The sequence below is a fragment of the Phoxinus phoxinus genome, assembly GCF_949152265.1.
Source record: "Phoxinus phoxinus genome assembly, chromosome: 17".
Taxonomy (NCBI): Eukaryota; Metazoa; Chordata; class Actinopteri; order Cypriniformes; family Leuciscidae; genus Phoxinus; species Phoxinus phoxinus.
The window spans coordinates 27,972,962-27,988,749 of NC_136892.1; the positions used below are offsets into that span (position 1 = coordinate 27,972,962).

At 37.5% G+C, this 15,788-nt stretch overlaps 1 protein-coding gene across 5 annotated transcripts; it reads left to right on the forward strand.

Moving 5' to 3' along the window:
* The first annotated feature begins 230 nt into the window (after positions 1-230).
* Positions 231-15,671, forward strand: egfl7 (EGF-like-domain, multiple 7). 5 transcript variants are annotated; one of them, XM_079585515.1, is made up of 10 exons: positions 1,138-1,228; positions 2,025-2,131; positions 6,893-7,091; positions 8,038-8,163; positions 8,244-8,356; positions 8,468-8,563; positions 9,453-9,644; positions 13,894-13,970; positions 14,972-15,146; positions 15,237-15,671. In XM_079585515.1, exons 3-10 carry the CDS (start codon positions 7,012-7,014, stop codon positions 15,254-15,256), a joined length of 879 nt encoding a protein of 292 aa, XP_079441641.1. In that variant the 5' UTR covers positions 1,138-1,228; positions 2,025-2,131; positions 6,893-7,011; the 3' UTR covers positions 15,257-15,671. The 5 variants fall into 5 exon arrangements, with proteins under 5 accessions (XP_079441643.1, XP_079441640.1, XP_079441642.1 ...); XM_079585517.1 differs by lacking the exons at positions 1,138-1,228; positions 2,025-2,131 and adding an exon at positions 231-682; XM_079585514.1 differs by lacking the exon at positions 2,025-2,131 and having other exon boundaries at positions 1,046-1,228.
* The last annotated feature ends 117 nt before the right edge of the window (positions 15,672-15,788 follow it).

Sequence of the window (15,788 nt, forward strand, 5' to 3'; positions counted from 1 at the left end):
TTTTAATACAGTCTAATGTTGTCACACACAAATACTAACTTTGTGTGTGTGAATCAAAACACACACTTCACAAACAGTGCACTACAATGTCAATATGTCAGGACTGGAAGCATGAATGCAACGTCTACTAGACCTCTTTTCTGGTCTGGTTTAATCTGATGGTTCAAATCACCAACCCATAACTCATAACCCCCACCCACATCCATTAAACAGCCTGAAAAGAATAGCTCGCACAAAAATGGAAATGCTGTCATCCATTACTCACTCCTTCAGGTCGGTATGACTTTCTTTCTTCTTTGGAACACAAAAGAAGAAATTGAGCAGAATCATGGGGACTTTGCGGGGGATGATGTGGTCAAGAAAAAAAGAAGACAAAATAGCATCATAAAACAGTCTAAAAGACTTGCATTATTCTCTGAAGCCATACAATAGCTTTGTGTAAGAAGCGAAGATTTTTGGAAAGCTGTATCTGTTCAGCACACGAAGCGTTCGAGTCAGAAAATTTGGACTAAACCACTCAATTCATATTCGTTTTTTACGATATCTTTATGAACTTTTTGAAGCGTAGAAGTGATAGTTGCATAGCTGTCAATGGAGGGATTAAAGCTCTCAGATGTCAACAAAAAGATCTTCATTTTAATTCTGAAGAACAAAAGTCTTTACGGGGTTGGAAGGACATGAGGTGAGTAAATGATGACAGAATGTATATTTTTGGGTGAACTATCCCTTTAAGGTACACTGCACCGTTTCACTTTCCATTTTTGGGTAAACAATCTTGTATATATTTCTAATATTAGGAGCCTAGTTGAAATCACAGGGCCAAACTCGCGCTGTTTCAACAGTTCATCACAGTGTGTTTGCGGTCCTAGATAGAGACGTGATTACCCGTATTGGGACTTGAGGGGCACGAGGGGAGTGTTTGTGCAGGCCAGAGGGGTTTATCAGCTCCAAACACTTGCAGGATTTCCGGTTTGGGATTGTCCATCCAATTCCTGAGTTCCACAGGAAGCACAGAATAAAAAGCAGGAGAAAAACGCCCAAAAGCATCTCATTCCTCGCCAGTCGGTTCACGGGGAGCATCGAGACCGTTGACCACGCGCCGCTCTTTATCAGAGAGAGAAGAAGAGTTTATAAGAAATGCTGGCGATGGAGAGGCGCGTCAGAGCGCGCGACAGGTGGATCGAATGGCCTCGAGCTCAGCGCGAGATCACGTGATTTTATCAACTGGGTGAGTGTGAGGACATTACTTACATTGGCATGGCGATTTTCTTTGGTTACACTTAGGTAATAAGCCACTGAACATTATATACAGAGTATTTCACTCACAATCAAATGAGGGCATTCAAATTGATTGACATTTTGTGAACGATGTATGGATGATGTAAAATAAAAAAATGGGTAAAAAATGAAGGTGCAGTGCGTTTTCTGTCTTTCTGGCAAAACTTTATAATAATTAATTGTATATAAATAATGTTTAAATTCACGACAAAACGATCAAGTGTTTCCAGCCTTTTTACTGGTAGTAATGTAGCCTAGCTACTGATTTATTAACACAGTAAATAATATTTGGATCAGGGTGTGATTTTAATTTGAACTAGGCTACTGCGCGTTAAACCGACAGGGTTTAGCTTCATAGGATTTCTATAGCATATTCTATAGCATCTTTCGTTCTTTCATGTTTCCCTTTATTTCTGTGCTTTACGTGTGACCCGGTAAACTGAGCTTCTGCGCGTGAATTCCTGCAGCGATGACGTCACGCGGAGGGAGCGAGCGAGCTCTTGTCTTGCGTGAGTGTTTCTCTCGGGACGTCCCGGTGAAGGAGGGGCAGTAGTGGTGTGGTTACCCCCCTGAACGCTTTGACAGTTGTGAGGGAACTCAACTGAGTGTGCAAAAAAAAAAAAAAAGACCACTAAACACGGAGAGCTGAGCTACGGGAAGCGCGCGCAGGAGTTTCGTGCCAGTGCAAATTTGGGCACATGTGTGTTTTTGGACTATTTTTAAAATTATTCCACGTCTGTCCTCAGAGTTTGGTGGGAAACTTCGTTTTTGGGAACCGCTGGGGGACCACTCTCTTTCTTTCCTCTTTTGCATCCACGCACGAGCGGTTAATCTCGTGAACAGGAGTTATCCAGTGAGTCATTGAACAAATATATATTTCAAATAGTTTTTGTAAATTCATGCAGCATGCATCATGCATTTCATTATTATATATTTGCTCGTGCAACAGTTTGGTACAGGTCATTATGTGTGTGTGTATTACTATAATTGTCATTAGATTATACTGAACTGGATCGACACTGGAATCTGTGAATGGTTGCAAATAATGTTGTATGAAAACAGCGCCGCCTGCTGGTCGTCTGCCGTTAAAGCGGCCAAACTGCACACTATACTTAGTACACACAATGTTCAGAATAGCATACTGTATCTGAACTATTTAGCATGCTTAAAGTGCATAATGTGCATACAATACTCGGATAACCTATAGGTACTTATCCAAAATGCTTGATCTTAATTTTCCAGTGTGATGTAATGGAACTAGTTTACTATGAATACTGCTCAGTAAGTTTTTTTTTGTTTTGTTTTTAAGCTCCAACACTTAACCCCCCCCCCCCCCAACCCACACACACACACAGACACAGTTTTAAAGTAAATAAATATGCCACATTTATGATCACTAGACATCACTTACTGAATTGAACATAGGCATTTCATTGTAGTGATAACAATGTAGCAAACTACTTTTATAAATGCATAGCGTATTGCATGATATTGCACATTGTTTCACATACTACTTTTTTTAGCAATAGTATGCAGTATATACTGCACACTAAGCAGTAAGCTAGCATTCCATTCCAAATATAAACACACACACACACACACACACACACACTAAAGGCTGGTCCTCCATTAGTCTTAACTGCTTCCGTTTCTAATTAGTGCCATTATTGTGATTATATGCAGTGATGTGGATCTAAATGTCAGTGTGTTTATATACAGAGTTTTACATTCATTATAGAGGCTTTTCTTTGGTTTAGCATTTGTGTTTAAATGTACACTTTGCACGTACGCGTTGCTTTGTGATTCAATGATTATTGTTTGGCAGAAAGTGCTGAAAGTTTGCAACACTAATATCCTTTCTCTTATTCTTTTTATCGTCCTTAACCATAACTAATGGATAATTATCTTCATGCCACATCACTAGCAAGTAAACGAAAGTTTATTTTTGATGTGTTACGCGCGCGGCTGCTCAGAGAAAGTGAGTCCGAGATCTGGCAGCGTTTAGGCTATATAAGACACGTGGCAAGTGTTTACATATGACGGCAATCAGATGAATTGTGAGAGACACACACATATACAGTTTCTGTAACTCACACAGCCTGCAGGTATGGACCTGTAGGAACCATTAAGTGTTTGGCAGGAGATCAGTGTGAAAGTCATCCTTAAACCACTTTACCGCCTCATTGTGGTGTCAGACGTTCTGCGGTGGGTCGTCCGACTCAAACTGCAGACATGTGAAAACTACACTATCCCACAACCCTTATGTGGAGATTTCAAAGCTCGCCAGCTGCGGTAGAGGCGCTCAGCGCTGTGGAGAGTGTTGTTATCTTAACAAATCCCATATTAACAACCTAACAACAGTAACACACCTGAGATGAGGAATCGCACATGATTGGCCAGTTGCACACACCTCAGTACTGGCAGGAACACCAAACTCAATACATTTTTTAATTAATTTCTGTGAGAATGTTGCTAAGCTAACACCACAATGCTCAGATCCAGAATTTTTTTTTGTTATGCTGGTTGAAAGTGTCCACATCCTTATTGCAATCACTAAGTTATTCTAAATGTATTTTATATAATCGTCTGTGGAAGGAAGGCGTAGGACCATAAAATGTTTGTCCAATTATTGAATTCGGTCCGAATGCAATGATACGATGTCCTACCTGCCTGTCAGCGTATGTCTCGCGCAGACATCACACGTCACCCGCGCGTTTCATGCTATGCAGAGTTAGACAGACGTCAGTCAGCGAGCAGCACAACCGAAACAGCAGACGCCTTTTACAGTTCCTCCTGAACAACTACTGTCATTTGGAAGAGATTCAATGCAACTAGTTGAATTTAAGAATTTTTTTGGCATATAAGACGGACTTAAGTACATCTTTATTCGTATTTCATAATTAATTATATTGTCTTTGAAATATGGTTAGAGACAAATATACTGGGAAACTAAAATTTGATGTAATATTGACACTTGTATGTTATTACAAACTGTAATTACTTGTGTGTAATTACAAACATATTTAAATATGTTTGTAATTACACATTTGCAATGATTAAGTTGCACTTTAGTAAATCATATATTTACTTTAAATGTAACATTGGATAACACACTAGAGCTGAGCTTCACTGAGCTTTTCTTGCCTTGCATTATGGGATTGTTTTATCTGTGAATTATGTGATTCCGCCTTAGTATTTGGTCAAAATGTAGTATCTTCAATTTCATCTGAAACACACTTTACACCAAGAGCGGTGGTGTCTAACAAATTATGTAACTCTAATTGGGTGTAATCTTGTTAGTCACATTTGGACAGTATCTTTAAATCCAAAAATATACTCATTAAGTTTTGCTCGCTAACTTGCTCTGTCACTGAAGTAAAAAAAACACAAAAAACATTTAGTACCAGATCCAGATTTTACCAGCCTACACACACACAGGTCAAAATCATTAAGCACAGATCAGGGGTAAAATGTGTCATTAATCTCCTGAAAACATGACAGACCTCGTTTAAAGTGCTTCTTACACAAACACACTCATATTCACAGCCTCTTGTTTTACTGTGAATATGGGGAGGACATTGCATAGACTTCCTGATTTTATAACAGGTTAATTATATTTCCTATGGCCTAAGCCCTACCCCCTAGATTTAAATAAAAACATGTTTTGCTGATTTATGAGCCTTTTTAACTAGTGAGGACCAGTAAAATGTCCTCACTTGTCGGTGTGTGTATAATACAATAATGTTTCATAATTTGGCTCTCTCATTTATAGACACACACACACACACACACACACACACACACACACACACACACACACACACACACACACACACACACACACACACACACACACACACACACACACACACACACACACACACACACACACACACACACACACACACACACACACACACACAGGTGTGGTATAAAAGCTGTTGTCAAAAGCTCTCTAGGGAAAACTGAGACCTGTTTTACACCGCGCTTTAAACCTGAACTCATTAAACCAGCCATAACCTAATGATTACTGTAAGCTGTTCAAGATGAGAGAACACGTGTGTGTGTGTGGTGTGTGTGTGTGTGTGTGTGTGTGTGTGTGTGTGTGTGTCCGTGTGCATACAAGTTAAAATGAACTTCAAGAAGAGAAATGACTTTTAATATAGTTGACTTTGCAAAGTCTCGTTTTCATCTGAAGCTGAGGTTTGTTCATGCGTGTGTGTGTGTGTGTGTTCATCTGAAGCTGAGGTTTGTTCATGCGTGTGTGTGTGTGGCGGGACGACATGCTAAATGCGGTTTCAGTAATCCAAGCCATGTTTTTAATAACATGTTCTTATTAAAGTTATATTTAAAACCTGTATAACCTGAAATCTCCATGTTACACAGAAATGTATCTTCATTACACCTAGATGAAACTGAAACCACTTTAACATGTGATATGAGTTATGATCTGATATTAAATCGTCAGCAATGAATATGTGTGTTCTTATGAAAACACACATTTCTTAGAACCATGTTTGATTCAATCCGCTGTGATTTGTAACAAATGCACTTGTTAATGATGATTAATTTTCTCGAATTTTCTGCCTTTAAAAGTGCATTAACTCTCTCTCGTTTGAACATGAAACGGGTCATAACTGTGTGCTTATGGGAAATGGTTACAAATTGCATGTTTTTTTTATTCTTAATGTCTGTTCTGTGTGTTGTATGTACAGTATGATGGGATCCAGCTGTTCAGTAAGGAAGTATAGCAGAAATAACATTTCATAAAGATAGTTCAGTGGTCTCTGGGCAACGATCTTAGATCTGAGGTAAAGACAAGACAATATATTCGGTGACAAAAACACTTTGAAAGGCATTACTTTTTACTTTTTCTATCCCCAAATTCCCATCCCAACACAACAACCCCAGGGAAAAATACATTTCTCAAGTTACTTTAAAGAGGGTTACATTCTTCTTAAAATAGATTATTAAAGCGTCCAATTTTTTATAAAAAAAAAAAAACTTTATTTTTTATTATTACTGAAGGGGGTGGATCCCCCCCAAAAAAATAATAATATAATAATAATAATATTTATCATATATAATAATAATAATATAATTTATATATATAAAATAAACATCTGCTTCTAAGTCTTTCAAAATGTCAACACCAAATACCGTGCCTATACAGTGTTTTCACCAACCCAGAATTCAGTCCAGTAAACATTATCAGCATTTGCGAAAGTGAGAAAGTTTGCCATTTAAACCTTCTATATACAAAGAATCGGATGTGGTGTCAAGAGGAATATTTGTGATAAATACTGTTGTCCCTGTATCGATCATTATTAGGTACTATTGTATAATTCTCTCTCTTTCTCTCCCCCCCCCCCCTCTCTCTCTCTCTCTCTCCCCCTCTCCCTCTCTCTCTCTCTCTCTCCCCCTCTCCCTCTCTCTCTCTCCTCTCTCTCTCTCTCTCCCTCTCTCTCTCCCTCTCTCTCTCTCTCTCTCTTTCTCTCTCCCTCTCTCTCTCTCTCTCCCTCTCTCTCTCTCCCTCTCTCTCTCTCTCTCTCTTTCTCTCTCCCTCTCTCTCTCTCTCTCTCTCCCTCTCTCTCCCTCTCCCTCTCTCTCTCAGGTAGCTGATTGACCTGGGTGTACCTGAGGGGGACAGACACTCCTGAAAGTCTCTCTTCCTGCTGTCAGACACACCTGAGAGAGAGAGACAGATAGACGGAGAGAGAGGGAGAGAGAGAGATGTACACAGCGGTCCTGCTCTCCTCTTCTCTGTTTCTCCTGCATGTGACCTGCACGCCTCAGATTCATGGTCACCACGGGTAATGGCTCACATAAATACACACACAGTAGAGACTGTACGCTGCATCCAAAATTGTATATATATTGTATATATGTGAAAAACAGAAAGCCAAAAGAGTAGTGTATCCGAATACAAAGAGTAGGTGAAAAGTACCGGATGACCTACTTCTTCTGCCGAGATTCTGAAGTGCTCATTCGCTGACACTTTCCTATCCCATGAGGCCACAGGAGGGGATTTATGAATGGCAGTGAAGCATCATAACTGATGCTGGTAGGTCACATGACAGTCAAATTCAAATGTAGTACCTACAGTATATACTCAGATGCAGCGTTAGTGTCAGCAAGGTGTGTATTCACATGCTCTTGGGCCTCATGAGGTCATCATGGGTCACTATAAGGTTAAAGGTCAACGCATATAATAGCAGTTAATTACATCAATCAGCCACGTCCCGTTAGAACTGATGGACAGCAAGCTTTTGACACACGAACGACAATATAATGTCTTTCCAAGCGTCATATTTAACACACAATTTGAAATACATATAATATAATATAATTAAATTCATATTTTTATTTGGCAAATACTCATTTATTTGACAGTAAAGGTATTTATAATGTTGCAAAATATTGTTTTTTGATAGAGATGTATCAGTTTCCACAAAACTATTGAGCAATATAAATTCATGTGACTGAAGACTGGAGTGATGATGCTATTGTGTCACAGGAATGAATTACATTTTTTTCTATATTATTTTAAATTGTAATAATAATATAAACTATATATTTTTTACTCTTTTTTTGATAAATTAAATGTAGCCTTGGTGAGCAGAAGAGACTTCTTATTAAAAATAGTTTAAAAAAAAATCTTACCTAGCCCAAACTTTTGACCGGTATTGTAAATATAAGTAATATTTGTGTGTAGGAGGAGTGTGTTTGTTTATAGCTGTGTGTCCGTGTGTGTTTCAGGAGGAGAGTGTGTGTCGGAGACGCGTGGAGTCGTCGTGTGTCCTACAGCACAGAGTCGTTCCTTCAGCCCGTACACAAACCCTACATCACCATGTGCCAAAACCACCGCATGTGTAGCACATACAAGTGAGATCACACAAACACACAAGAAATATATATTACACTGCATAAAGTACCAGCATTTCACTGGACTGTGTGTTTTACAGGACAATCTACAGGGTTTCCTACAGGCAGGTGAGCAGAGCGGCTCCAAATCTACACATTTACCCAGAATGCTGTCCGGGGTGGCGACGCATACATTCACACGACTGTAACCAAGGTAACCGGAGGTCTACAAGTCATATTGGTTACCGTTAGCTCTGAATAGTGTTTTCACATTTGAATTCATACACGCATATGTGTGTGTATTTCCATATGTCTCTCTCTGTAGCGGTGTGTGAGAAGACGTGTGTAAATGGAGGGTCGTGTATAAGGCCGAATCACTGTTCATGTTCGAGAGGATGGACGGGACGATACTGTCAAATAGGTACTCACAAACACACACAATACATCGGCCCCCGTATCAGTATCGGCCGATATATGGTCGTTTTTAATGTTATTATTATCGGACAGATAGGAAAATTTGGTCAATTAAAGCTGATAAATAATGTATTATTTCCTTCAGCTGAGACATTTTAGATGCGCACTGTTCAACATGATGGTTTTGAATAGCTGGAATTATGAATTATTGATGGGAATCACTTAAAAAAAGGAAAATACAGTTAATAAGTGCAACATGTGCACCACAAGTCTGTCATATAGACTACATAAAATGATAATGAGAACATTATAATTGTGTGCTTGGGACATGGCTTTTAATAGTGAGACTTTTGCTTTTATAATTGGGCTCTTAAAAATGATAGAAAAATTTGGATTTAGATTTATCAGCCAATATATCATAATCAGCTTTCAAATGCTGATATTCCCCTTTTTATATATATATATATATATATATGCCCTTATTTTAAAGGGCTCATATGGAAAAAAAGTATAAATATTTATATTATTTTAATTTTAATAAATAAAGGGCAAGGAAAGTCCTGTTTTTCTGTTTTTATATAAATATAAAAATAATTTAAATTACTTAATTTTGCTAATTATATTCTAAAATATATAATAATAGAAAGTAGTGAAAAGGTGGATTATGGGTGGAAAGTATTTGCTTCGTACACTTATTTTAAAGGGCTCTTGAAAAATCATTTCACTGCTCCTTAAAATTATATATTTAGAATATATTTGTAAAATGGTTTAAGGGTGGAAAGTGGTCACGAGATACTTAATTTTAATGTTATTGGTGCACGACAGCTTTACTAACAATATAAATGGGCTTCATGGGAAAAAGAGTGGTTCTTTTAAAAGACGTCTTTCTCTCTCAGATGTGGATGAGTGTAAGGAAGGCCATCGCTGCTCACAGAAGTGTGTGAATACGCTGGGGAGTTATCGGTGTGTGTGTCAGGAGGGATTCAGTCTGGCTGAAGATGAAATAACGTGTTCAAGAAGTCCTACCCCCTCCCCCCCGCCCACCGCTCCTCCAAAACCAGACGATCGCTCATCCGGTAGTGATGCTGGTAAGATATATATACATTATAATCATCCACAGACAGACTGATGTAGATACTCATCATCAGCACTCAAGATACAAGAACCATAAATCTCCATACACACACACACACGATGACAAACTGCACACTTTTGAGTATAGAAACATTGGAACACACCACTATATCTTAAAAATTGCATTGCAATACCACAGATCCCTGTTCGCATCCATCTAAATTCATTATTCATTATAAGTTCATACATTTATAAACTACTGTGGCAGTTTTGGTCTCACATTCCTGACCACTTTTCTGCAACTGAAAATGTGGGAAGAGACCGGTCTCAGATTCCCCATTTCCATTGCACAAGGGGTTGTGGGCAAAATCTTAACCAAAAAAGCATGAACAGATGCATACTTCACAAATCCACTTGAAAAACTCACTTTTGACATACTGCTTGCAAAAATACTATGAATAGAGACACATTTATTGTAGACCCGCATACTATTTAGGAAGAATAGTACAGAAAAGCATTTCGAAAGCAAAACAAGTAATGGGCTTAAGTGGTAATGCAATTACAGTGTGTGGAAATGTGTCATAATGGGTAAGTGTGGGCGATTATAGCGCAGTATATATGTGTGTTTCCTCTCTAGCGCCCCCTGCAGGTGGAAGCCTGACCAGTCTCACGGTTCATTATTACTTTTGGTACGCGCTATGCCACTCTCAACTCGTACCGTGAGTAATAGTGCACTGTGACTGGTGACCACAGCGACAACATAACCTGGACCACATCCGTCAGCCTCCAAACAGCGATAACAGAGCACCTGAACAACCAGTATCTGATGGTTTCATTGACCTTCTTTGTTTAGAGCATAATATCATTCCAAAGATACAGTATGTTGTCTTTTATTTCTTTAACAGATATTGACAATAAGGATTTTTCCCCCACATTTTTACCTACCCTTTTTATAAATATTATATATTTAATGTCATTTATATTTAAGTTTTAATGAATTATCAAAATTTTAATCAAATAAAAAAACGAATATTTATTAAATATAATGTAACTCTATGACAACTAAACTAGTTTATTTATAAACGAAACATTACTGATTTGCTTATAATTTCCATCCTAGTGACTCATTTTGTTATGTTTGCATTGTTTATATACTATCATTGTTTTGTTTATGAAGATTTTGGATTAGCTTTTATTTTATACCTTTCAATTTTAGTTTAAATTTGAGTAATTTTGTTATTTTGCTTTTGTCATTTTTATTTAGTTTATTTACTTTTTAAATATTACCATGTAGGATTCATATTTTTCTTTAGTTTTAGTAAAAAATTTGTTTATTTAAATATATATATCAGTTAGTTGCCTTTTTTAACAAGAAGTTTTTCATGTAATATTTAATTTTAATATTTCATACATTTTATTTTATTTCAGTTTTATTTAAATTAACAAAAAAAAAAAGGTTTTAGTAGTTTTAATGATAATAAATAATGCTGTTTTTGTACCAGCAATGATGTCATTAAACTCAAAGTCCCTTTAAGGAAAGTAATTTCACTCGGCAGCCAAAATTTCTACAGCTGCTCTTCAGACCTACGATTAAATTTCATATTTGAAATCACAAATGCAATCCGACCACAACTGTCTAATAAATTTGGTTTCCAAATGCTCAAATCATGACAAAAAACTGCATTTTTCAGACCGGAGCTGTCAATGCGCCAGTGATGCAACTTTACCAATTGCCGATTGGCTCTTATATTTTGAAGGCGGGATTTATTCCGCCATATTGCGAGTTGCACTTTCTCTTATTCATATTAAGATGAGTGCACCGTCGTTGTACATCTAAAGTCTTTGTTAAAGTTTGAGTTCTTGTAGCTACTGAACATTATACTCTCCCTTTGTCTGTCTCTAAGTTATGCCAAAACTATCTTGTGTCTTTAAGCCTGTTGGCAGTGCTCCTCACACTCCTCTCCTCTGTTTTCTTTCCCTAAACTATTTCATATCTGTCTACGATATAAAAATAACAGCATGAACAGAATCTCCTCTGGCCCTAAATAGTCATGTTCTCCGTTTCCTAGCGACAGGCTAAAATAATCGCCACTCGTTCTGATGGTTGGCTGGAGCTCGAACACGCATTCCTGGAGTTTGCTTACTAGAAAGTACAAGAGATTTAAAAATCTCAGCAATTAGTGTATAAACCCAGGCAGTTGAAAGCTAGTAGCAAGTTAAACCGTTTGTTGATAACCTTGTTTCTATAGGATATGCTATAGCTTCTTCATTTTTCGATTTCAAAGGAAAAATATTTCAAAGTGAACCTTTGAGTGACCCCACACACTAGTTTCTCTGTTCCCACACTAGTCAGACCTCAGTGTTGTTGAGTTTGACCCTGTGCCACATCTGTCTGGTGGGACGTCCCCTGAGACTGGAGGTGCAGAAGCTCAGTTTACTCTAAACCTGTCATCAGCCTCACTGACCAGCAAGAGTAGTTCCCTTACAAACACGTACCATAGTAAACACAGTTTACACCAAATATCTTACTTGCTACAGTTAAATGTCATTTTGACCTCAACTACTTTGTTGAGTTTATGGGGCTCAACGTCCCCGAGTTCCCAGTTTAAAACTCCATTAGTGTCATCAGATAGAAGAACAGGAAGCTGAATGTTTAGCTGTAGGATGATGGTGATTTCGCTTTTAAAGAGGCCACTGCCGGACACGATTTGTAGCTGCTGTTCCCGTTTTCTTTTTGGCTCAATCCGTGGCTCGCATTCCATATCTATCAAACTCAGACTGCTGGGGGTCACTGTTTTCCCTCACACAAATCTTCTCTCGCGCTCTCGCTCTCTCCCACGTGTCTTCATAACACACACATCTGGGACAGATTGACTGAGCTTCAGTATGCGCGTCTGTGGAAACTGCCAAATCAAACGCTGAGAAAAAAAAAAATGTGTGTGCGCGACCCATTGACTCGTTTTAAGACTGACAGAGCTCATAACCTAAAACATTCAGAAAAACAGCCAACGGGCGGGACTTACTGGGCTGAGCTCTGATATGATTGGGTCTTAATCGCGTCCATTTACAAAACAACCAATCACAGTGATTGGTTCACTTTTACTGAAGCTCGTGGTTAAATATGACCTGATTTCATTTACTGTGGAGTGCAAAAGTCTCAAAACACTGGGATTTCTTCATTTTAACCTGGACATGAACAAAGTTGTAGTTTAAAGAAAATCATTTTAAGCAAAGAGATATGATGTAACATGAAGAAATGTTTCAGATTCTGCACTCTTTCTAGGTCACAATAAACCAATTAGTGACATGTGACTCTTTGCAAAAGCTGTCAGATGTTCCCGCTTTCGCTCTTTTGGACACAATCATGCTGAAAAATTATATTTTGATCATCAGATCTGAGTGCTGCTGTCAGCAAAAGGGACATACAAATAGCAATAAAAATCAATAAATTATAAAAAAATAATTTATTATTAAAAACAAATAAATAGCAAATAAATAAATAATTTAATAAATAAAATACATTATTTACAGCAAACAGCAAATAAATAATTTTAAATAAGTTAATAAAATAACAAATAAATAAATGGCAAATAAATAAAATACACTATTTATTTGTTTATTGATAAAATTATTGATTTATTAAATACATAATTATTTAAAATAAAATACTTAAATTAATATATATATATATATTTAAGTTAAAACTTTTACTCTCTCACACACACACACACACACACACACACACACACACACACACACACACACACACACACACACACACACACACACACACACACACACACACACACACACACACTCTATTTTCTCTAGTTGTCTCAGACTTTTGGACCCGAGTTCATATCAAAGTATTTGCATCATATTCTTGCCAAACCTCAAACTTTCCTCCTTTGTCTTACCCCCTACACTCATTCTCTCTCTTTCTGTTTCTATTTCTGTCTGTCTTTCTATTCTTCTGTGATCTCTGGTCTGCTCTGGGAGCGCTTTGGATATTAATCAGAGATTAATGCAATCAGAACATGCACAAATATAACGTAAAACACTGCTATTGGAAGTCTTACAAAAGTCAGTTTGTGTGTTTGCATGTTGTCTGAATAAAAGCGTTATTTATGTTCAAAGCCTGGGTCTTAAAACATCAAAAATAGAGTTGTGCACTGCGTTCTGGGTTTTAACGAAGGCTGAATGTCAGTGTGTGTGTGTGTGGTCCGTCTCTAATTTATGTGTGTATTTCTTTTGTTCTTAAAGGTGGAGGTTTGGGATTGGTGGAGAACGTTACTGAAGAAGTTCAGATGCTTAAAAACAGAGTGGAGCTCCTCGAGCAGGTCAGAAACACACACACACACACACACACACACACACACACACAAACACACCCTCAGGAGACATCCTACTTCAAAAGACAGGAAACCGTAGCGCGTTTGCCAAGAGAGGTTATTGGTTCAAAGCCTTGCTAATGGTTTAATTAAAAGCAGTAGTCGACCTCACACATCACAGGTTCTGAAACATAAAACACAGATACAGGTTTTAACTGCCGTTGTTCGTCAGGAAGAGAGCGTGTTTGGCAGATATTTCCAGTAGATAATAGTTTGTTTGTTTTTCAGTCAATACCACAGGAACAGGAGGTATTGCATAGTCACATTATTACATAACAACATTAGTTGCCCAAAAAAAGTTTTTCACCACTTCCAAAAGGTTTATGTATAATTTAAAGTTATTGAAAATGTTAATAAATAAGTTAGCACTCATTAACCTCGCTCAATTAAAATATAAACAAAACAATATTCACATACTCTAGAGTGTGTACAGTAAAACACAAACATTTAAATTTAATAACAGTATGTGATTAAGGGTATGCATTATTTAAGGATAAAACAGTAGTATGAATATTCAATTTCATATTCCTCATTCGGTGACAAGCAGTTTTCTATATTATATTATATTTTATAATAATAATAATAATATATTTTGATAATAAAATATAGACAGTATGCATGAGTGAAGACATGAACATAAATACTGTGAATATGAAGGGTGAATAATGAATAGGTAGCGAGCCGCTGCAAGGAAAGTAGGGAGCACCTCTCAGATTTAGGCAGGTGGTGCTGGGGAAGGAGGAGGGCTAGGACAATTCCCATGGTGCAATGCACTGAGTTGAGCCGGTTCGGGACGGAAATAATAAAGGTTATGTTGGTAGAACAAACGGATCGATTGGCTTTCATATTTTCCGTTTTAGTCTCACTTAAAAAAAAAATAAAAAAACTTTAATAAAGACATCTTTTTAGTGTTTTTAAATGTAAGAATACCTTCCTCTCTCTCTCTGTAGAAACTAGAGATGGTTCTGGCTCCCTTCACCACGCTCTTCCCGTTGGATGGCGTGGGAGACGGTAACAGCTTCCTGTCCGAGAGGACCAACTTCCTGTCGCATTCCATGCAGCAACTAGACCGTATCGACTCGCTCAGCGAGCAGGTCGGGTTCCTGGAGGAGCGTATCGGAGCCTGTAAGCATATATGTATGTGTATGAAACTTATCTGTACAATCCGTTTCAATAGATAAAATAACAAAAACATCTTACGTGTGTCTTTATCAGGTGCCTGCCAGGAAAACTAGATGATCACTCAAAGATGGGCTTAATCCAAGTGAAGCCAATATCTGATGTCTAAATGAACAACTGCAGCACTGATCAAAGGGTCTGAACCGTGTAAACATGTTCAATCCAATAAAGAGCATATGTGGAAGCGCAACGTCAAACAAACTAAATTCTCTTTGAGTTTTATGGTGGATGACCGGGTGCTTTGATTGTTTCGTAATGTTTTTCAACGTATTTCTCTCATTTAATCTTGGTGTAAGTGCAGCTGTATGGGTCTCTCCATGTGTAGGTTTGGGTCAGGTGATATGTAAATTTATATATTTATAATTCCATGTTCTTCTCCTTAGAATTTCTATTGGGGGGAAAAACTACAAAAAATTTTTTTATATCATTATTATGTTTACATTTTTTTAAAATAAAATTGCTTAAACATTGAATGTTTCTAGAGTTTGTTGTTCACAAAGTTTACAATTAGTTATTTTTGTTTTACTTTATATTGTTTGGATTTTTTTTTTTTGCTTTTTACTATGGAGCTACAATAGTCTCAATGAA